Source organism: Gouania willdenowi, chromosome 24 (assembly GCF_900634775.1).
Source record: "Gouania willdenowi chromosome 24, fGouWil2.1, whole genome shotgun sequence".
Taxonomy (NCBI): Eukaryota; Metazoa; Chordata; class Actinopteri; order Blenniiformes; family Gobiesocidae; genus Gouania; species Gouania willdenowi.
Genome location: NC_041066.1, coordinates 23,923,294 through 23,946,481, shown reverse-complemented (window position 1 = coordinate 23,946,481; position 23,188 = coordinate 23,923,294). Strand labels below are relative to the sequence as shown.

Genomic DNA, 23,188 nt, shown 5'->3' with positions numbered 1-23,188 from the left:
GTGCACGTGTGTGTGTGTGTGTGTGTGTGTGTACCTCTCAGCCATGTCTTGGAGCTGATCCAGAGGAATAGGGACTCCATCGATACTTCTGTCTTTATGGATTCTCTGGAACACCTGCTGGTGTCGATCAAGGGACTGTAGAACATCCTGCAGTAACACATGGGAGTGTTCAGAATAAGACTTTCAGCCCAGTCAGGGTTCTCGCCAGCGCTGTTGAGTGTAAGGGCCCCTTATGGTGTGTTTTTGATCCCCTACGGTGTTATTTTGATCCCCTACGGTGTTATTTTGATCCTACGGTGTGATTTTGATCCTACGGTGTGATTCTGATCCCCTACGGTGTGATTAAGATCCAATACGGTGTGATTTTGATCCTACGGTGTTTTTTTGATCCCCTACGGTGTTATTTTGATCCCCTACAGTGTGATTCTGATCCCCTACGGTGTGATTTTGATCCTACAGTGTGATTTTTATCCTACGGTCTGATTTTAATCCCCTACACTTTTCTGTGGTTTTTTCCTATTTAAATGGTACTTTCGTAATAACTGCTTTAACTCTTTTTAATCTGTCCATAACACTAACCAATATTCCTGGAGGTCCCACATAAAACCTCATTTAAATTTAAAGCGGGTATTCGAATCAGTCTTTTGAATAAAATGTTATTTCTTGTCTGTACAATGTGTGTGAGTATTTATTAAATGTAACTTCCTTCATCAATTCAACAAATAACTTTTGCTTTTAAAGTAAAACTGGAACAAAAATGTATAAAACACAAAATATGGCCCTCAGAGAATCATACATTTAAACATTTTATGGGGGGGATGCCCCTGGAACCCCCTACTACACTCCTGCGTCACGCAATCCCCCTACGCTATGAAAACTTCCTGGTGAGAACCCTGCCAGGGCCCATGTGATGCTCTCTGACTGCGTGGCCTGGAGCTGACCTTGTGCTGCTCTAAGGCTCGATGTACGATGTTAGCAGTGATGTCGTCGTCATGCTGAGTGGTGATCTCTTGACGCAGAGCTCCTTCAGCCTGGTGCAGCCACGTCCCGACCACGTCCAGAGGAGCTGGAAGTGAGCGGTCCAGCTGAAGATGCCATTCTGAGAGCTGAGACGGAAACAAACCATTACAAACCTGTAAACTGCAGATTTCAAAAATACGTACTTCTAAAGTGAAAATCAGATGTTTAAAAATGTCATTTTGGCATTGAATCCAATAGTTAGCATAAGAGCTAAATTCAGTTTGAGATAAAATTCTGAAGAAGAAGAAGAAGAAGAAGAAGAAGAAGAAGAAGAAGAAGAAGAAGAAGAAGAAGAAGAAGAAGAAGAAGAAGAAGAAGAAGAAGAAGAAGAAGAAGAAGAAGAAGAAGAAGAAGAAGAAGAAGAAGAAGAAGAAGAAGAAGAAGAAGAAGAAGAAGAAGGAAAAAAATAATAATGCTTGACTGCATGTGATTGGATGAAGATGGTGGAGGAGGCGGGACCTTCTCACCCTGCTGGAGACTCGATCCCAGGCCTGTTTGACTAGAGCCTGGTCCACAGTGAGCATCCCGTCCCTCTGGGTGGACTGTAACGCTACGTCTACAAGATTCCTCTTCACCTCCAGCTGCACATGTAGACCCTTAAACACCTAACAGACAATAATACATATATAATATATATACAGTATATATACACAACTCTTATGAAGAGATAATGTTCAGGATGAGTCGTGACCCCATTTTAATATCACAAATTTCTGGCAACCTCAGTGATTTTTTAAAATACATATATTTTTGATCATGTTTGTGATATAGTGACAAGATGCACCAGCTCAGATATTTTTAGATTGCATAAATATATATATATATTTATTTTCTTGAAATAGATTTATATCTGAGGAAGTGAAAGTTGCGTGTGGAATTTTCAATTTGAAAGAGAATAATAATAATTGCAAAAATATACCTTTATTTTTATTAATTAATCAATTATTTATTTTTGCATATTCATACTGAGTTTGAGATTGTGTGTGGTGTTTTAATTTGAAAAACAAAAGATTTTTAAAAATACATCACGAAACATTATTTTATTGTATTATTGTTTAATTATTGAATTAACTATTTCATTTTAGATTTACTGTATATTTCAGGAAGTTAAAGTATAGAATACAGTTGATTGGAATTGTTTGTGGTGTTTTAATATGAAAAAGAATAATAATCTAAAAAAATAAGATATCATTTGAATCAGTAATTTTTTAAATAGTAGACATTACAGGTGACCCCAGTTGATTTACGGGCGACCCCACATGGGGTCACAACCCCAAGGTTGAAAAACACAGTTTCCTCATTAAAATCATATCGAACCCTCATTAAATCAGCGGCTAATTGTCTTTAAATACCGTCCTTCTGTGTATATTCATCAGATAAAATCATACCCCACATGCTGCTGAATATGGAACATCTCCTGAGGCTTTGGTGGAATAAGAAGGATTGAGTGGAAATATGATCCCCACAGTGTGTGACGCAGCTAATAAAGCACACACACACACACTGATGCACACTGACCTGGTACTGTTGAGCAAGGCTGCCGTGGCTCTCCTGAACCTGCGCGGCGTCTCTCTCCAGCTGCTCCAGCCAAACCTTGAGCTCCCTCAGGCTCTTCCTCTGCTCTCTCTGTGACGGACGGGTGGGAAGATTAGCATAGAATACAATTTTAAAATGTAGAACGGGATAAAAACCAGTTTGAATGGATTTTTTAAGGCAGGAGAAACTGACAAAGAGAGGAGGGTGAAGGTTAAATTCCCATATTCCTTCCTGTCTCACAACGTGAGGAACCCACAGCTGCCAGAAACACTCAGATTAAACAACCCCCCCACCCCCCACCAACACTTCATTGGATTATTAAAGCTTCAATTTAAGCTTGACTGAGTTTGTGTTCAGACTTTTACACTTTCCTTCCTGTAAGAATCTCAAATCTTATTCTTTGTGACACTTCAGCAGCACATGTGATCAGATTAATTTAATGCCTAAAGGAGGGAGTTTTTAATCCGTCATATTGGACTAAAAAAAATCCTACCAAGAGTTTAGTGAGTGCATCCGTCCTAGGACAGGGGTCTGCAACCTTTACCCTCAAAGGAACCATTTTACCTCATCTCACCTGGATTAAAATGAAAAAAATACCTTCTCAATGAAGACAATATAGTGTATTATTATACTGTTAAAATTATATTGAATAATGTTTGATTGAATTTGATTTGATGTATATTAAAAACAGTTCACAATAAAATAAAATAAATTAACATCAAGAAATAACAACAGCATCTTCAAATTCTTACGCATCTCAGTTTACATTAGGGGTGTGTCGTTTGTTGTAGTTTTTTCTCTATTTGTGTCCTTTTGGAATGTTTTTTTTTTTTGTGAATTTTTGTTGTGGTTTTCTCTTTTTTTCAGAGTCATTTTGTACTTTGTTGTTGTCATTTTGTGTGTTTTGGGATTATTTTTGTAATGTTATTTTGGGGGCCGCTCAAAATTAGATCGTGGGCTGCATGTGGCCCCCGGGCCGCCACTTGCCTATGCCTAGTTTAGGAGATTTTAGAGGTAAAAGAAAAAATATCTAAAAGAATAAAAAATAAAAATAATCACAAAACAAAACTGCGACCAATCAGAGAGCCCGTTTACCTCTTCTTCAGGCCATCGTGGCGAGTCGCTCCGCTTCTGTTCAGGGAGGTGTTTGAGGAACTGGGCCACGTACGTCATCACAGATTTCTCATCCGGCTTGTCCACGTCCACATCTGAGTAGATAAGGAAGCATTTTTATTTGTAAATCTCCAACAACGCTAACCATAAGCTGTCTTCAGATCAAATTAGCATCCATGTGCTGTTTGGAGGTTCCAGAACGATGGATCTCTGGGCCAGTGGAAGCCTAAGTGATGTCAAGCCTGATTTGTCAGAGTTCATTTTGAGGTGCGGGCGTGAAGGGGCGCAGATGGTGTTTAGTGCGGATGTTGAAACAATTCACTTATTGTCGGCCTGTCTACTGAAACACTGACTTAATGTGATAAAAAGATGCTAATTTTGAAGTAAACGTAGATGACAGTGTTGAGAAAAAGACAAAAGAATCCATAATAATACAAGTAACACCTATTAAATTTAGATTTATAGTTTTCTTTTTCTTAAGAATTGTCATCATTTATATTTTTGTTAACTAATAAAAGCTAACATGGGATGAAATCCAATCAGAACTACTTTTGTTGAAGGTGTGGAAGGCGGGACTAGCTGGTAAATGATCCAATAGGAAGTAAGCTGATGATTGTGATCATGTGATCTTTCACATTAATCACATCACATCCGTTTGTGTGTGTTTACAAACATCAATATCATCAAATATCAGGTGGATCAATGCTATTCTTATATTTTAAATAATGCATAAACTCTTATGGTTTATATTTTAGTGCAGTGTTTCTCAAACGGAGGTACGCGCACCCCTAGGGGTACATAATGGCACTACAGGGGTACTTGAGACAGAGAAAGTGGAAAATTAACAAACAAAAATGCAAAAAATATGGGGTTTTGTAATGTTTATTTTTTAGTTAAAAAGCAATATAATAAATCTTATTTTATTTGTTGCAAGAACAAAGCATGTATAGCGGTTGTAAAACATAGTAATAACCTTATCAGATGTTGAATGTTGACATAATTTACGTATTGGACTGTCACCAAGTCAGTTAAATCAGAAATACAAGAGGTTAAAAATGAAGAAATGCAAAGGTTAAAAATAAGGGTTTTTGTAATGTTTATTTTCAGTTAAAAATGATAATCATAATAATGATGATGAAACTGATCTTGATTAAAACATGAACTGAAAACACAAGGGTCAGTTTTGGTTCCACACCAGGTGGAAGATGATAAAAAACTATAAAAAATGAAGTATATTCATTCAGGAAACACTAAATGTGTATTATCATTAATTCATTCCACCATTATGCTCTATAGTTGTATTTTTTCAGAGAATTATGAGCAAAAATATTGAAGTCAGACGAAGGAGGGACTTTGATTCATAGATGAGAGAAAAGGGGAGGGACTTGAGCCAAAAGCATTTGAGAACCACTGTTTTAGTCGACTACATCTGTAACAGATTAAAACTGGACTAGAAGTGAAATAGTCCTGAAGACTTTGACTAAAACTAAATCACAGTTTGCTTTTAAAAATATCACTGGTTTTGTCTTTATTTTTAATTTTTTTACAGCAAATAAAACTAAGATAACAACAGTTTATTTATTTAGTTTAACAAGTGACCTGTAAATAAATAATGCAGGACAAGAAACATCTTAAAAACATCCAAGTTTCCCTCAAAATTGCTAAATAAAGTTTTTTCTACCTTCTGGATCCAGAACCTGTGGAATGCCCAGCTCAGCCTCAGCCAATGAGAAGGCTTCCTGCAGATTTTCCAGGTTAGACATCGTCTGTACGCGCTCCATCTCCACCAGGTCAGGCCTCAGGGCGTGGATGAGGGCGAGGAACGCCAGACCACTACGCCAGCTGGGACCAAAGTCCTTCACCTGCAGCCCAGGACTTCTACGAGGAACAGAAAAACCAGAGCTGCTCTTTCTGATTTTTACCATTAAAAGATGCTGCGTACTTAATGAGCGTCTGCTGGACCCATCTCAGTAACGCCTTCCTGGCCCCGCCCTGCAGTGGAGGGAGGTGTTTCCTTTTAACGAGGGGGCTGGTGGTGGAGCCGTCCAGAGACGAGGCGCTGCTGCTGGCCAAGGCCTGGAGTGATGCTAGGCTACAGGTTAGCTCCTCAATCTGTAAACACAAAGAAAAGAGCAGAAACAGAGTACGTTCAACTTTGAATGGCCTCAAGAACGTTCTAAAACACTCCAAATGTTCCATCATTACTGACTTCATGGAAATCTTAAAGGGACCCTCCACTGTTCTTAAAGTTTTTTTTGGGTGACAACTGTTTTTATCCTCTTTTTGTAAACAAAAGAGGTTTACATCGACATCTTTAACTTTTCCTGATTATTTAGAGCAACTAAAAGCAACACAAGTTGTCATATTGACCGAAAAAGCTGCTAATTGATCTAAAAAGCTGATTAAATTATCCAAAAAGCTACTAAATGATCTAAAAATCTACTAAATGATCTAAAAACCAGGCTGAATGTTTCACTCCAATAGAAAACAATTGGATGTTTACAGGCAGTGGGGCCGTGTGACATCATCAATCATGTGATTTAAAGATGGAGGAACATAAGCTCTAAAACTATAAAGTAGTCTCATTTACAAAAGGCAATAAAACGAATATGAATGAAATGGCTTAACATGCATATCTAACTGTGTGTTGCTCTATTATGTAACAAAATCAAATAAATGATAATAATGGATGAGAATATTCTAATATAATGTATTGTATGTTTACCTGGAAGTAGAGGATGATGGTCCACACCAGTCCCAGTACAATGGCTGGTCGACCATCCACAATGTCCGTGGAGTTGATGTTTACTAACTTGATCTGTTTTAAAACACATATTTTTTAATGGGAAATGACAAAATAGCAGCTTTATCTGACTATTTCCCACAATCTGTTCAATCAGCTTCATGCAGAGCAACATGGTCGTTATTTTAAATCCACCAACAGGCAGCAGTGGTAATAAATACTGACCGGTGATCCTCTGTAGGCCGACTGAAGCAGAAAGATGGAGAGAAGAAGAAGAGAGAGTGAGAGACTGAAGCACAAAGCATTTACACGTCCTCTCGACGTGTTTGATTGAAAGTGAACGCCTCATTGACTGTGAGATCTCAGATATTGTAGGTGAGATATTTGAGAGGAGTGATACATCACTGGGAATAAATCCAGTAGAGGATAGAATAGAGGAAAGAAAGGAAGATATATCATGATATAAATAAGAATAAACTATTATGACACAGAGGCTTTTATCGCTGAGGACCTGCTTCACTAAAACAGTTACAGTACGCTAGGTTAATGGTTAACTTCCTGCTGAGAAACAAGATTAATATATCGTCATTATTTTGTTGTGTTGAATGTTTAAAAAAGGCTTTATCAAGGTATGTTCCTCAGAGAACAATAGTCAGCAACAGTAGGAATGAGAAAAACTGACCCATTTATTATTAACCAAAACACATTTTAACCTTAAACAAAAGAATATTCTACAATTGAATAAAATAAATTCAAAATATATTTGTTTTAAAACGACTAGTTTAACTTAAATATAATCATATTCTACATTTGAATAAAATAAATAAATTAAAAAAATTAAATTGAATTAAATTGAATTTTTTAAATTAAATTAAAGTGTAAAACACCCACTAGTTTAACATAACAATATTCTACAATTGAATAAGATAAATAATAAATAAATAAAAACTGAAAAATAACCTTAATAAATTTAATAAATTTAATGCAAAATAACCACTAGTTTAACTTAAACATAATAATATTCTACAATTGAATTAAATAAAACACAAAAAATATATAAATAAATAAAATAAATAAATTAAAAATATATATTTTCAAAGTGCAAATATAACCACTAGTTTAACTTAAACAGCAGAATATTCTTTAATTGAATGAAATAAATAAAATTTCCTAAAAAGTAACCTCAATAAATCCAATAAAATTAAAAAATATATTTTCAAAGTGCAAAATAACCACTAGTTTAAGGTAAACAGAAAAATATTCTACAATTCAATAAGCTAAATTTCAAATAGATAATAATAAATTGAAAAAAACTAAAAAATAACATCAATGAAAAAAAGAATATTCAATAACTGAATGAAATAAATTAAAAATACCTGAAAAGTAAACTCAATAAATCCAAATACCCAATAAAACTAAAAACTATATTTCAAAGTGCAAAATAAGCTGAAAAATAACATCAATAAATAAATTAAATAAAATACAAATATTTTTAAAGTGCAAAATAACCACTAGTTAAACAGATTCTCGCTGACACGTAGAGCTTCTTTATTTATTTCTATAATGAACAGTATGTATTCAACCACACCCACAAAAAGAGGAGAAAACACAGAATTGATGATGATGCGACGCACAATTCAAGGTAAAACCACTGAAATGTAATGCAGGAGAGCAGAAAATATTTTCTCAAAAACCATAAAAAGCTTTGTGGAAACACAGAGATGTAGGATGTCCAATGGGATGGTGAAGGAAAAAGGGGGAAAAACGGGTCAAACAAGGTCCGGATTCAATATTTACAGCCAAGGGGTTTGAGATGAGCAGACGTAGACAGAGAAGATAAAAACCCTGAACTCTCACCTTTCTGCCCTCCAGGAATTTTAGAGCCGTGCCGACGTTGGAGACCCAGTGGATCCTCTTTAGATTCTTCCCCTGCTCACACGGCTGTGGGAACAAAAAAAGAACAATGAAGAGAAAAATGGGCAAAGAACGCAAAGAAAAAATAACAAAGAAGTGACTTTAGGTACAAGAATGATCACAGACAAGGAAATGAAGTGGAAATAATCCACAAAAAGATGGATCCAATGATGGAGATCAGATTGATCAATAGGACAAAGACAGATTAGACCTGAGGCGATATTAGCCAGGAAAAGCCCCCCAGCTTTGTTTATGTGTGAACTCTGATCCGTGCTTGTTCACTGCTCCAGTTCAAACATCCCAATGAAAAACGGTCGATAAACATTTCCATTTCATTGTGATCGGCTTAACATTTTCTCATGAACGTATAAACAATACAATAACTGTCTTATTTTCAGCTTCCACTCACCAGTTTTTGCCCAGAGAGCACCTCCAGCAGAGCCAGGAGCATCACACCATCCTTTATGTCCTCAAACAGGTCCCTGACCTCCAGGGGCGGGGCACGCTAAGGAAAAAGAAATAAAAAAAATTCATCATTCTGTAACATAGTTTATCACTAACTGACATCAAACACTCTAATATTCTAAAAACAATCCTTTAATTTATTTTTTAAAAACATATTTTCAAACTGCTCTGTAATGTGTTTTCATTGCGATTTATTGTCTTACTTTAGTTTTAATGCAACTTTTTTGTTATTTTAAACCTACAAATACTAGAGACTCTTATTTTGAGTTTCAAAATTTCAAGATTCACATTGTAAGGCGGTGAAATTTGTGTTTACAGTGGTCACTGTCTGAGGGTATGCTAATTTGTTATTGCTTTTACATCCTTTTATTAGGATGTGGAACTGAGACTAATTAGGCAGATAGGATCACCTAGACAGTGGATCCAGCCTGAGAAAACTCAAGTTGGCCACGCCCAGAAAAAACTCATAAAGACACATCAAAGCGATCGGTCAGAAGATCAAAGTACATTTCCTGAAAAAGGTTTGAATAAATGAAAAGTTAACAAGAGATGTCCAGATAAAAAAATAGTAAGCTTAAAAAAAAAGGTAGAAGGCTAAAACTGCTGCGCGCCGATGACGAGCGACACCTAGGGGGGTCAGGGGGACATGCCCCCCACGAGAAAATTTTACAAAAATTAATCTATATGGTGGCTTTTGGTGCATTATATTAGTGTAATTGTGGCTGTTCTTCTGTCTATTTTGCAGCACTTTTCTTAGCATGATGTATTTTCCCACCTTGTTTGATGCATTTACAAATTGAAATCTGGTATCCATGGTAATGATGATAAAGAATTGAGCATCATTGACAGTTTACCTCTTTCCAGTTGAAAATGTACCAACTTATAGTATAGCAGTAGTAGTATGGGGGCGTGGTCTCTTAGTAGTCCTCTGTAGAATACTGTCTGGTACTGGAACATATCTGTATGATTTACATCATTTTTGTGTGGTTTACAGTTGGTTTAGGTAATATATTTTGTTCTATCAATGCACATTAATATTCATAATATATCTTACATATAACCTTACAGTTAATTAAAAACCCGTTCAAAATCAACTCTTTTCAAATTTGGTCCGTGAATTATTCTTACCAGTGACTCTTTTCTTTGTTGAATCTTTCTTAAAGATACTTTTTCTTAATTTAGTTTAATTCAGTAATGTTGTGAATGTTAAGATTTATTATATTATTGGGGAAATGTTTAGAGAGAATGATTGTTTTCCTTCAGTTGCAGCCGCCAGATATCAGTTTGGACCAGCAGAGGGCGCTGGTAAACCAGTGTTCAGTTGGGATGCAGCTATTCTGCACAGTGAAGAATAGATGCTATGCGCTAGCAGACTGAGCTAATACAAAAACCTGACTTTTACAGATATTCACGTAATATTACAGATATGTTTTGGTGCTAAAGGGGTAAGGAATCATTTTTTAACATGTTTAAGAGTAGAAGGCAGCCAGAAAGAGAGTAGTATGCCACACTTCTGGACATCCCTGCTTAGCATATTATTTCACAAAGAAGACAAAATAAACTTGCTGGGTTTACATTTGATGCAATAAACTCAATAATATTCCTAAAAAGCCAGACTGGAGACATGAGCTGCAAAGTACTCACTCTCAATACAAACTGTAAATTACCCTGTAAGACGTTAAATTTAACGTGCCGGAGCACGGATAAGCAAAATCCTCCTAAAAATGAGCCTAAATAAAGTTTGTCAGAGGCGTGCAGTAGCTACTGTCACTAGTCACATTCATTCATAATAATGATAAGAAGAAGAAGAAGAAGTAGTACAGGCTCAGCAGACGCTGAATGGAGCCTTAAAAAATCCTAAAATATGCTGATGTATCCAAACTCTATCCTTCTATTTGACTTCCCCCTTGACCTGACACACACACGCACGCACGCACGCACGCACGCACGCACGCACGCACGCACGCACGCACGCACGCACGCACGCACGCACGCACGCACGCACGCACGCACGCACGCACGCACGCACGCACGCACGCGCACACACACACACACACACACACACACACACACACACACACACACACACACACACACACACACACACACACACACACACACACACACACACACACACACACACACACACACACACACACACACACACACACACACACAGAAATCCACATATCTCTACTTCTCTCACAGACGCCACATCAAGGATTTTCCTCAGAGCAGTCACATGCTCAGGCTGAGTGGAGCTTTTGGGGGGAGGGGGGGGGGGAACCAAACTGTTCGCAAAGAGATTAGCTGCAAATTGGGTGAGGGAAAGGAGACGCGGGGACGGCCAGAACTCAAGTGTGTTCCTTAATGTGTGAAGATGTAAGTTGTGCGTATATGTAAGTGAGAGGAAACGTGCGACGATGACAACAAAGCACAAACATGAAGGGCGTTTAATCCTGAAGAAAGAGAAGTGAGTGGAGGGGAACCTAACCTCCATCTTTCAAAATTAATTAGGAAAAACCCTGGCTCGTTTTTACTAATTCCTCTTCTAATGTCATTTCATGGTTTGGGGATATTTGAATATTCAAGCAGCACTTTTGCACTTATGATTAAGTGAGTGAAGAAGAAGAAGACCATTCAGAGGGATAAAGCTTAGCATGAGCTCGCGCCATTTAAATGTGGCCATTTATTCATCATAATCCCGTTACTAATGAGGTAAATTCAGGCTAATTGCAAAAAAGAGGAACATAATAGTAATAGTCTTTAGATGGAAAAAAAATAAATTACAAGTCTAATGAGATAATTACAGATGAGAGTTGAAGACAAATGTGGTAAACCTCGATGGGCTTTTATTTTGAAATCTGTTTACAACGTTAAGGATCAGTGTGCACCATGATACCAAAGACAAGCAGTCTGGGAAAATTAGTATTTTTTGATTGACAAACTTTGCCTTTCAGATAAGTGAAGAAGTTAAGGGGTTGCATGTAAAGTAAGGAGAAATTATCATCAAATGATGCAAAATAATAAGAAATGTATTTATTTGTTACTCTTTTTCTGTACTGTGTATGACGGAGACAGAGATTTTTGGTCATGTCGTTGTTAATGTTATGTGTTCATTGCTGATTTTAAATGTATTTAATGCAGATTTTAAATGTTTTTTGCTGCTGATTTTAATATTCTTATGGGTTTTTAAGCTTTTGAATGTTTTCTGTTGCACTTTTTGATCATGTAAAGCACATTGAGTTGCCTTGTGTATGAAAAGTGCTTTACAAATAAATTTGCCTCGACTTACTACTACTTATTTATTCACCTGTATGTGAACAGTTTAATTCAAAATAGTTAGGGTTACGGTTTAAAAAAACAACTAAAATCATGTAATTTTTGATTGGAAAGCCCGTAAAATTTGTGTAGAAGATATCAAGTGTATAGAATACACAAAGTCTGACATAATTTGACACCAAAAGAAAGGTTATTGAATAGCAAATTAAGAACATATTGATATATTCCTCAATACGTAATATTTGAAGTTAAACTTGGTTTAAGTGATGATACCCCGTAAACCAAATTTTGTCATTGCACAAAGTGAAAAATCACATTTCATTGTTTAAAATCATCGAACAGATGGACTTTGTTTGAAATGGGATATGGAACAAATGACTAGATTTTTGGGATAACATGGATCAATATACAGATTCTGGATCAGCTTGAAAAAATAAAATCGATAAATCCCTATGTTCAGCTCTTTGAGCTGGTTGTATAAAACCTCATGCTGATGACTTATAAAATATGGAAAATATGGAATTAATTATTTGTAGGGATGTAACGATTAATCGTAAGGCAGTTAAAAATCGATTCATAGGTATCACAATTCACATCAATACTGTGAAAATTGAAACGCAGTACTTTTTTAACCAGCAGAGGGCGCTATCCAGAAGTCCAATTGTTAAGGCACAAAATACATTTTCAGTTGTACTTTTAAAAAAAAAATAACTAAAATACAGTTTTGCATTGTTTACTATAGAACCAGAATTTAAATTAATAGGCTTCTTCTTCATTTGTATTATTCCTTTATTTATTTCATTCAAGATTTATTTTTAGTTAAATTGCATTGTTTTGAATAGTTTATCAAGGGATTTTTTTGACAATGAAAAATAAAAGGAAAACAGTACAGTTTTTTTCACCAAAAAAATAAAGGAATATTTTTCAATCATCATTTTTCTACAGTCCCATTTTGTAAAATAAATTGTGAGAGAATCGGATCGTGAACCCAGTATCGTGAATCGAATCGTATCGGGAGTTGAGTGAATCGTTACATCTCTAATTATTTGTTATTATTTCAAATCTGTATGCCATTATGTCACATAATAATTTCCAGAAGCTTATAGCAAAACATTGTAGCTCCAGCATTCATATATATATATATATATGAAGTCTTGGTAAAAGTCTTGGAAACATTATTTTTTTTAATATACTTTTTCAAACCTGGTAATTTATAAAAATTCCATACTTGCATAAGGAAACCTGGACAATTTATATATTGGTATGTGCCAATGATTCGGTACCACCAACTGTCGTAATATTTGACTCGCAAATAAATAGAAATCAACTTTTCTCTTCTTTTTTTTCTTTTGGGGCTCCTTGGCCCAAATCAAAAATCCAAAATACGTACACATCCATAGATTATACCTTCTAAATTTCAGCCAGATCCGTTCATGAATAACAGAGGAGTAGTGATTTTTACTAGTGTACACAAAAACAACAACAACAACAAAGCGTTTTGAGTCTCGTAGTTCAGCCTAAAAACCACAATAAAACACAGACTACAAAGGAAAACCAATAAAAAAGTCTAAAGGACCATCAACAGTAAAAACATTGGAGAATAAAAAGAGCATGAGGTCAAGGGGATGCACTGGAAAATTAAATAAAGAAAACTCTTACAAAGAAACAGAGCTGGAGATTAGTTAACCAAGGATTTAATACAGTGAAATGAGCCACTTCATCCCGTTTCTAGCCCACATACTGTAAGCAGAGTGAAGTGTGTGTGCAGAAGTAAACAGGGACGTAATCTCTAAGAACACTTGGTTCACTGATTATTATTGCAACACCAAAGATTTATTCGCCTCCCAAAAAATGCTGGGGAGCTGAACAGAGCTCTGCGGTTCACTCTGGCCACTCCATAATTAAGCTTTAACCCTCTCAGAAAGGATTTGTCAAATTGGAAAAACTCGGGGTGCACTTTTCAGAAGCCCAGTCATCCAACTACTGCATCAGCGAAACATGAAAGAAAGCCTGAGAAACTTAAAAAAATGAAGGAAATTTCCAAGGAAAACAAATGCTGACATGCTTGAGTGAGTGAGGGTCTAAAAAAGACCAAGCTCCATCTCAAACTGTAGCCTAAAACCCACTCTCTTCCAGTTCATATCTTCATCTGAGTAATGAGAGTCATTAATCTCTGTATAAATTACTACAGCTACAGTACGTTACGTCTTTGTCGGAGCTCATAAGACTTCTTTTGTTGTACCTGTGGAATGGAAAAAGTAAAGGGGGAGGGGAAACGTTCACTAGCTAATAATCACTCACCTTTAGGCGGTGAATTAAAGCCGTGGTGTGGTCTAATCATCATCTAGCGCTCATCCCTCGGAGACTGAAACTAAACCAACCTCCTACATTTTTTTTTCTTACTTTCTCACATTTTAAAAGCTTTGCATACGCAGAGTTTTCATTACAGTTTTCCCAAATGAATTAAGAAAAATATATATTAATATAATGTACATAATATACAAATGTATTACTGTTAGTTTCATGTCACAGATGTTAGTTCTACTTCAGGTGTGTAGTATAAGTTCTCAGTGACATGTTCCCAAACTTTTGTGACTTTAGGTTGGTTTTTCTTCTGTTGTGCAATTCTTCTTGTATGGTACTTAGGGATGCATACTGAGAACCGGTATTTTTTGGAACCGGTTCCTAAATGGGTCGGTACAGGAGGGCAGCTAAGATTCTGTTCAAATGATACCGCTATCGGTACTTTTATCCTGCTAACTAGGGATGTAACGATTAATCGTAAGGCCGTTAAAAATCCATTCATAGGTATCACGGTTCACATCGATAGTGTGAAAATTGAATCGCAGTACTTTTCTTAAACAGCAGAGGGTGCTATATATATTTATCCTTCTCTTGTCCAGAAGTGGAGGCGGCGGGCGGAATCTGCTACTACTTCCTTTCTGGCCGCCTTCTACTCTGAAACATGTTCATAAATGATTCCTTACCCCTTTAGCACCGAAAGAATATCTGTAATATTACGTGAATATATGTAAAAGTCGCGTTTTTCTATTAGCTCTGTCTGCTAGCGCATAGCATCTCTTCTTCACTGCTAGAATAGCTGCATGCCAACCGACCACTGGTTGACCAGCGTCCTCTGCTGGTCCAAACAAACATCTGACAAAAATACAGTGAAATGACACTTTTAAAAAGAAAAATAACTATTATGCAGTTTTGCATTGTTTACTAAAGAACCAGAATTTTTTTCTTCATTTGTATTATTCCTTTATTCATTTCATTTCAAGATTTATTTTTAGTTAAATTAAATTGTTTTGAATAGTTTATCAAGGGATTCTTTTGACAATGAAAAATAAAAGGAAAATAGTACAGTATTTTCTAATAAATAAAGGAATATTCTTCAGTCTTCATTTTTCTACAGTCCCATTTTGTAAAATAAATCGTGAGAGAATCGTACCGTGAACCCAGTATCGTGAATCGTATCGGGAGTTGAGTGAATCGTTACATCCCTACTGCTAACCGTCAAGTAATTATGACACGAGCTGTCGACAGCAGGTGATGACGTAGCTCCTGCTCGCCTCGTCTTTAGTCAGCATGTCCGTGGTGAGAGCTAAGGTATGGGCTCACTTTACCAAGAACACAGATAACTCAGCTCAATGCAATATTTGTTCCAATGTAGTTGCATCCAAGGGAGAAAACACCAGCAACTAGGAGTGAGGGAAAAAAATCGATTCACATAAGAATTGCAATTCTAATTATCCACAATTCTGAATCGATTCATGAACTTCAAAAATCGATTTTTATAATTATTATAATTTTTTTAATTATTATAATTTTTTATTTTTTTTCAGACTTAGAGTCTTTATTCAGAAAACACTGTAAACTGAACATACAAATACATATTAGTGTTCTTATAAATAGAAAATACCAAGATACAAAAAGTCTGATAGCTTTGTGCTAACGTCTATGGGAAAACCCATGTATATGCTCATGCTAACATTTACCACAATCGGCGGTGATTTATGTAACACACCATTTATATTTAACTTTCACAAACACAGTTTTAGGAGTTTTATCAAACAGTACACGTAAACATACAAGCAGATGTTTTTTCAAGCCAAAATACAAGAACTTAGTTAGTAGAGACTACTAGGCCATGGGCTTTCAAGATGGCCACTTCCGACTACTACGGCAACAGTATTAGGTCAAAACACACAAACTCACCCACACCTTTACAGTCTATGACACGATCTCACCAGGAAACATCGACCCAAACTTACAATGTATTACATATACAGCACACGGAGTGTGTTTTTATTTGTTTAACACGAGTACATTTAACTTTTTGTCTTAATTTTGCCTTTGTGTGATTACATCATTGGAATGAGTTGATTTAAAATTATCTTATACAAACTGTATTGTTTTGATGCCATAATTTGCCATAACACACTATGCATTGTATCAATTTTTGAACCGAGAATCAATTTGGAATCGAAATCGTGACCCTAAGAATCGGAATTGAATTGTGAGACACCCAAAGATTCACATCCCTACCATCTCCCGTCTGCGTCTTTTCTTCTTTGTTCTATATCTTTTCGGAACTTACCGCCTTCTCATCATCGTAAAAAGCTCTCTGAACAATGGCTAAAGTGCTGTGACAACCAGGACGCAATTTTGAAGACAAATGTGGTCCAATCAGCGGCGCCATGGCAACGACAGGCATCAGGTGAAAGGCTAAACAGTCTCATGATGAAAATGGAGTAATTTGATCAGTAAAGCAGAGAAAGAGGAGCGAAGGAAACAAATACCGTACGTTATCTCTTCCAATAGAACTCGGAGCACCTCATTATTCTGCTGATTGACTGAAACTGTTAATTAACAGAAATCTAAATAAAAGATTTCATTGTCTGACTGATTTATTTCAGGGCTTAACTTCTACTAAAACTTTTAAAAAAGGACGAGCAATCCACTCGGCTTTAATGAAAAAACAAAAAAAACCTGCATTTTTTTTTAGCGCTATGTTAAATCATATGTGAGCTTAATTTCTCTAGATTTTACTCTTGATTTGGACTAAACGCCAAGTTTAAAAGCTGTCTATGAGACATCCATTAACATTAATCTTCTGTAATATTTAAAAAAAAAATAAATAATAAATACCGTATGAATTACGAGCACATTTAGACTTCCCAATTAGTCTGCTGGTTGGCTAAAACTGTTAATTAGCAGAAACCAAAATAGAAAAACAGAAAATGAAAATTCCATTGTTTGACTGAATTATTTCAGGGCTAATCCTTGATTAAAACGTGTTATTGTACTTAACAGTGACGATTTAAAAAAGGACAACTCATTTAAGTCCAAAGCACTGATGTCATTGTCCTTTAATATGGCAAAATATTGTGTGTACAATAATATTCTGTAATAACAATAAATAGCAAAGAAGCCAATTGTTTTTCTTTGAATCAACACTGAAAAAGGGAAGAAGATGTTTTTAATGAAAAGGAGTCAAGCTTTGTGTTTTCGTTGTTAAACTAAGCTCTGGAGGCTATCTGTGTGCTTATGGCATAGATACTGATCAAATATTTATTTTTCTCATTAATTTCCTAGCCTGACAGCAAAAAGATTTCTAAATTCCTCCTTCTCAATCATCATTCCTCCTAAATCACTAAAGCCTAATTTGCACCTTATCAATAAACAATTATTCTATTTCTAAACACTCAAATGTTGGTCTGTGTGTAATTTTCTGCTGACACGCTCATGAGAACTGAAATCTAATATGATGTCAAGGTTTATTTTCCCCAAACTGCTTTTCAAATGAATTTTCTGCTTCACGTCCCCGCGGCTCGGGTCCTCCACATCTGTCCTAATCTGAAACCCTGAGAGAAGCATCACACGATGAAATAATGCCTAATAGTGATGCCCTGTTTGCCATGTCCACCTATTCCTGACACATCGTTTATGCAGTAATTACAGTCAATTACACGGCCTGTGGGATAATGATACAGTAATTATACACGTAAACTTTAAATCACAATTGTTAAAGGGATCCTCTGCTGTTTTTACACGTTTGGCCTAAAATCTATAAAAATGTACTTATTAGTAGATCTGTGTCAACCAAAATGAATTATTTTTTACCATATTTGTTTTACTGCCTTTTAAAAAGGGACTACTTTACAGTTTTACAGCCTGTGTTCCTCCATCTTGAAATCATGTGATTGATGATGTCACACGGCCCCACTGCCTGTAAACATCCCATTGTTTTCTATTGCAGTGAAGCATTCAATCTGATTTTTAGATAATTTAGCAGCTTTTTTTTTTTTTAGATCATTTGGCAGCTTTTTAAAATCATTTAAGATCATTTAGCAGCTTTTTTAGATAATTTCAGAAAAAGTTAGAGATGCCAATGCAAACCTGTTGTTATAAAATAGTAAAAAACATAGATATTAAAAAGAAATATTGGCTGCACCAGAGACACAATAATTATTACTAATAATAATAATAATAATAATAATAATAATAATAATACTGAATTTTGTTCATCATTATACATTAATTTTGTGTATTGGTTCACTGATGTGTAAAGTTGAAACTGCAACATGTTTTCATTAAATCAATTTGAGATGTTGAAAATTTTCCTTGATTTGGGCCGTGGCTTCTCTGTATGTATGGAACGTGGGTCCCGAAGCCAGACTAGTTGAGAACCACTGAATTGGAGCAACTAAAAGCAGCACAAGTTGTTGTTTTGACTGAAAAAGCTTCTAAATGATCTAAAAATCAGGCTGAATGTTTCACTCCAATAGAAAACAATGGGATGTTTACAGGCAGTGGGGCCATGTGACATCATCAATCACATGATTTCAAGATGGAGGAACACAGGCTCTAAAACTGTAAAGTAATCCCTTTTTTAAAAAGCTATTAAATGAATAAGGTGCTTAATAATGTGTTTTATTAGACATAGATCTACTAATAAGTACATTTAACTTGTAAAAACAGTGGAGGATCCCTTTAAGCGTTGTGGTCCGAGGATTCCATTCATCCATTCATTGACTGACAGGCGTTGCCTAAAATTATCAAACGATCTAAATTAGGCCCTGTTGAGATAGAAAGGTTACAAAGATGCAAAGTATTGACTGAGGCTTGCAGGAATTAGCAGATAAAGTGTGTGCAAATGCAATAATTAGAGTGGGAGTAAATCCTGGCTACGAGCTATTTGAGATTGAAGGAAAGGAATGTAAAGAGGAATGAGTGAGGGGGGTCTGAGCTGGTCCCGGTGCGTCCCGTGACCACAACAAAGCAGAGGCAGTAAAAGGGGTTTGAAAGCGTAAAAAACAATCCACAAACAGCCCCAGTGTTTGCATTAAACACACAGCCCAGTGCTGGCAGTGGGAGATGAACACATTCTCTTACCTTGGCCAAGTGGGAATTGATCCATTTTGTAAACGTCCTTTTCTGCACGGCCTCCTGCTCATCTGTAAATCACAACCAACACAATCCGCTTTAGACACACACGGTACACACACACTATACACACAGAAATACTGTATATACATATACTACAAGCAAAGATCCATCACATGTTTCCTTCTGGCCACTGTTGTAACTATTGATTTGGTTACATTTAATAAAAAACCTTAAAATAACAAACCAAAGGAAGGTGTGACATTTACTGTTGGCATTTTCATAAGCTCCTTTGGTGTCTGTGCACAAAAAAAATGGCCTTCAGATGATAGAAGGTCAGACGTGCTTTCCATAGCGCTTTATGTCTTTGTGAGAGGTTTCATTTATCATGTCTGACTGTAGACTGACTGCATTTAACCAAGCCATATATTGCAGTAACTTGTTGCGGTAAATCAATATAAACATTGCTATTGTTATAAATGTAAAAAAATTTTTCCCAAAATATCATGAAACCAATATCTATATTCTATCATGGACCATTGAACTCAGTGCATGGTCCCACCCCAGAATTTAACGTCACAAAATTATTTTAAAAGGAACTTTCTGTCATTATTAACATGCCCACGGCAAACGTTTAACCTCCAATTTCCACTGAATGCATAACTGCTACTCATCACCTGTATCAGGGCAACGGAGCTGCAACGTTTCCATTAAAGTATATAGTTATATATGTAAATGTAACGCTAACGTACTACTCACGCAAACGTACTACTCATGCTAACGTACTACTCACGCTAACGTACTACTCATGCTAACGTACTACTCATGCTAAGAACGTACAACTCACACGAACGTACTACTCACACGAACGTACTACTCACGCTAACGTACTACTCACGCTAACGTACTACTCACGCTAACGTACTACTCACGCTAATGTACTACTCATGCAAACGTACTACTCATGCAAACGTACTACTCATGCAAACGTACTACTCATGCAAACGTACTACTCATGCAAACGTACTACTCATGCTAAGAACGTACTACTCACGCTAATGTACTACTCACACGAACGGTACTACTCACGCTAACGTACTACTCACGCTAACATACTACTCATGCTAACATACTACTCATGCTAACGTACTACTCATACTGATGTACTAATGTACTACTCACACTAACGTACTAACGTGCTCACACTAACGTACTACTAACACTAACGTACTAACGTACTACTAACACTAACGTACTAACGTACTACTCACACTAACGTACTACTCACACTAACGTACTAACGTACTACTAACACTAACGTACTACGTACTACTCACACTAACGTACTAACGTACTACTCACACTAACGTACTAAGGTACTACTCACACTAACGTACTACTCACACTAACGTACTAACGTACTACTCACACTAACGTACTAACGTACTACTCACACTAACGTACTAACGTACTACTCACACTAACACTAACGTACTAACGTACTACTCACACTAACGTACTAACGTACTACTCACACTAACGTACTAACGTACTACTCACACTAACACTAACGTACTAACGTACTACTCACACTAACGTACTACTCACACTAACGTAGTACTCACACTAACGTACTAACGTACTACTCACACTAACGTACTAACGTACTACTCACACTAACGTACTAACGTACTCACACTAACGTACTACTAACACTAACGTACTACTCACACTAACGTACTAACGTACTACTCACACTAACGTACTACTCACACTAACGTACTACTCACACTAACGTACTACTCACACTAACGTACTAACGTACTACTCACACTAACGTACTAATGTACTACTCACACTAACGTACTAACGCACACTAACGTACTAAACACTAACGTACTACTCATACTAACGTACTACTAACACTAACGTACTACTCATACTAACGTACTAGCTAACACTAAACGTACTACTCATACTAATTCTGACAATCTAAATAAGTATGTAGTGCGTTCACATTAGATATTTGGAAAGATTGACTAAATGAGAAATACCAGGATGTATACTATATGGGGACATTTTTTAAGTATGCACGGTGGGCACACTCAACTGTCCCATGATGCATTGCGAGCGGAACGTAACATGGTCCTGGAACCGGCTTCAAGCTAAAAATCAAACATCCTCTTTTCAAAACAAGCATTTCTTTTTGTCTTCCATTAGTTTTTTTTTTTTTTTTTTTTTAACTCTTTTGTAAATTGAGCTCTTATTTTGAAGTTAACAGGAAGTTAGTTCAGTAGCACAAAGGAGGGCCTCTGAAATGTGTCTATGTGAGTATTATGGATCAGATGAGCACATCTACTTGGTCACTTTCTCACTTCAAATGTTTTCAAAACTTTCAAAGTAAAGGTGGAGAATCAACAGAGATATTTAGCCTCAGTGTGAACAAGGTTTTTAACGCTGGAGGTTCCAAATGCATCTTGGGAAACTTCAGTGGGAACGCTTATCATCCTAATCATATTTATAGTATATAGTAGACAGTATATACTCATTGAGTTTGTTGTTCAAAATGAAATTCTCTGTGTTCGTCTGATCGTATTTCCATCCATTTTCCAAAACTCTCGCTCCTTTTCAGGATGGTGAATGACACGATATTGAATCGATAACGGCTGCAATATCGGTATCGTATCAGAAGTGAATAACACCCCTACTAACTGCTGCCGTTCCGTTGATGATCTCATCTTTAGATGCACGCCTTGGAATAAATTGGATTATGAATAATGGAGTCATGGTAATGGTAGTGAAGAGCTCAGTGAGTTCCTTTAACTGTAGATTTAAAATAATGCTCTCTTTAATACAAACTTTTGACCAAAAAAAGATCTTCAATGTGGTTTGCTGACCTTGCAACATTCACATCTGTAACATCTGCATACATGCCGTCAGAGTGAACCCTACGGAGCTCACCATGCGCTAACGGTGATCTTTATCTCTTCTCTTCTCCAGTTAAACATGTTATCAGTGAGAGAGGCTTCCCTCTACCTTTAATGAAAAATGCTGACGCTTGGATTACACACATATGTTGGTTAGTGTGTCCAGTGGCTGCTGTGGACAGATGGTACAGCTGTGTGTGCGTGTGCGTTTGTGTGTGTGTGTGTGTGTGTGTGTGGGTGTGTGTGTGTGTGTGTGTGGCTAAAATTCATCCATTATGCAGATACGCTCCAGCATCGTCACACGTGCCGCTGAGCCGGTCCCTGTCATATGAATTCATCTCCTGATTGGTTTTCAGTACTAATCAAATATTGATGGACAGTAATCTGGGATGAGAACGGGAACGCGTCCCCCCCCCCCCCACACACACACACCAATCCGTCAACGGGTGTGACGGACGAACATGTCGTAGTGTGCATGCGGTGCCAATCTCTCAGGAACGAGGTGACTTTGAACTCTAGCGCAGCACACGCACGCACGCGCACACACACACGCACACGCACACACACACACACACACACACGGAGATTTTGGACACAGAAAATGTTATATCACGATATAGATAGATATATATTGTGTAGAGCTGCAACTAACAATTATTTTCATAATAAGTAGTCGGTCAATAAATTAATCGAATATTCGATGAAACAATTTATCTATAAAGCACATTTAAAATCCTGCTTAAGCTGATTTTAACTGAAATAAAAGTGTCTCGCACGCACAAACGCGCAGGCAAGT

The 23,188-nt window shown here is 36.6% G+C and overlaps 1 protein-coding gene across 5 annotated transcripts in view; it reads right to left on the bottom strand.

The window, feature by feature from the left end:
* syne1a (spectrin repeat containing, nuclear envelope 1a) overlaps window positions 1-23,188 on the bottom strand; it is a 214,427-nt gene that overhangs the window by 172,207 nt on the left and 19,032 nt on the right. For all 5 annotated transcript variants that reach the window (XM_028439484.1, XM_028439485.1, XM_028439487.1 and 2 more), the window contains exons 2-13: window positions 19,475-19,536; window positions 8,736-8,831; window positions 8,270-8,353; window positions 6,638-6,658; window positions 6,395-6,487; window positions 5,612-5,781; window positions 5,351-5,547; window positions 3,652-3,764; window positions 2,539-2,646; window positions 1,488-1,625; window positions 942-1,106; window positions 35-147 (exon numbers count right to left, since the gene is read on the bottom strand). In XM_028439484.1, the coding sequence (XP_028295285.1) occupies window positions 35-147; window positions 942-1,106; window positions 1,488-1,625; window positions 2,539-2,646; window positions 3,652-3,764; window positions 5,351-5,547; window positions 5,612-5,781; window positions 6,395-6,487; window positions 6,638-6,658; window positions 8,270-8,353; window positions 8,736-8,831; window positions 19,475-19,536 (1,360 nt within the window). The remainder of the gene's footprint in view (window positions 1-34; window positions 148-941; window positions 1,107-1,487; window positions 1,626-2,538; window positions 2,647-3,651; window positions 3,765-5,350; window positions 5,548-5,611; window positions 5,782-6,394; window positions 6,488-6,637; window positions 6,659-8,269; window positions 8,354-8,735; window positions 8,832-19,474; window positions 19,537-23,188) is intronic.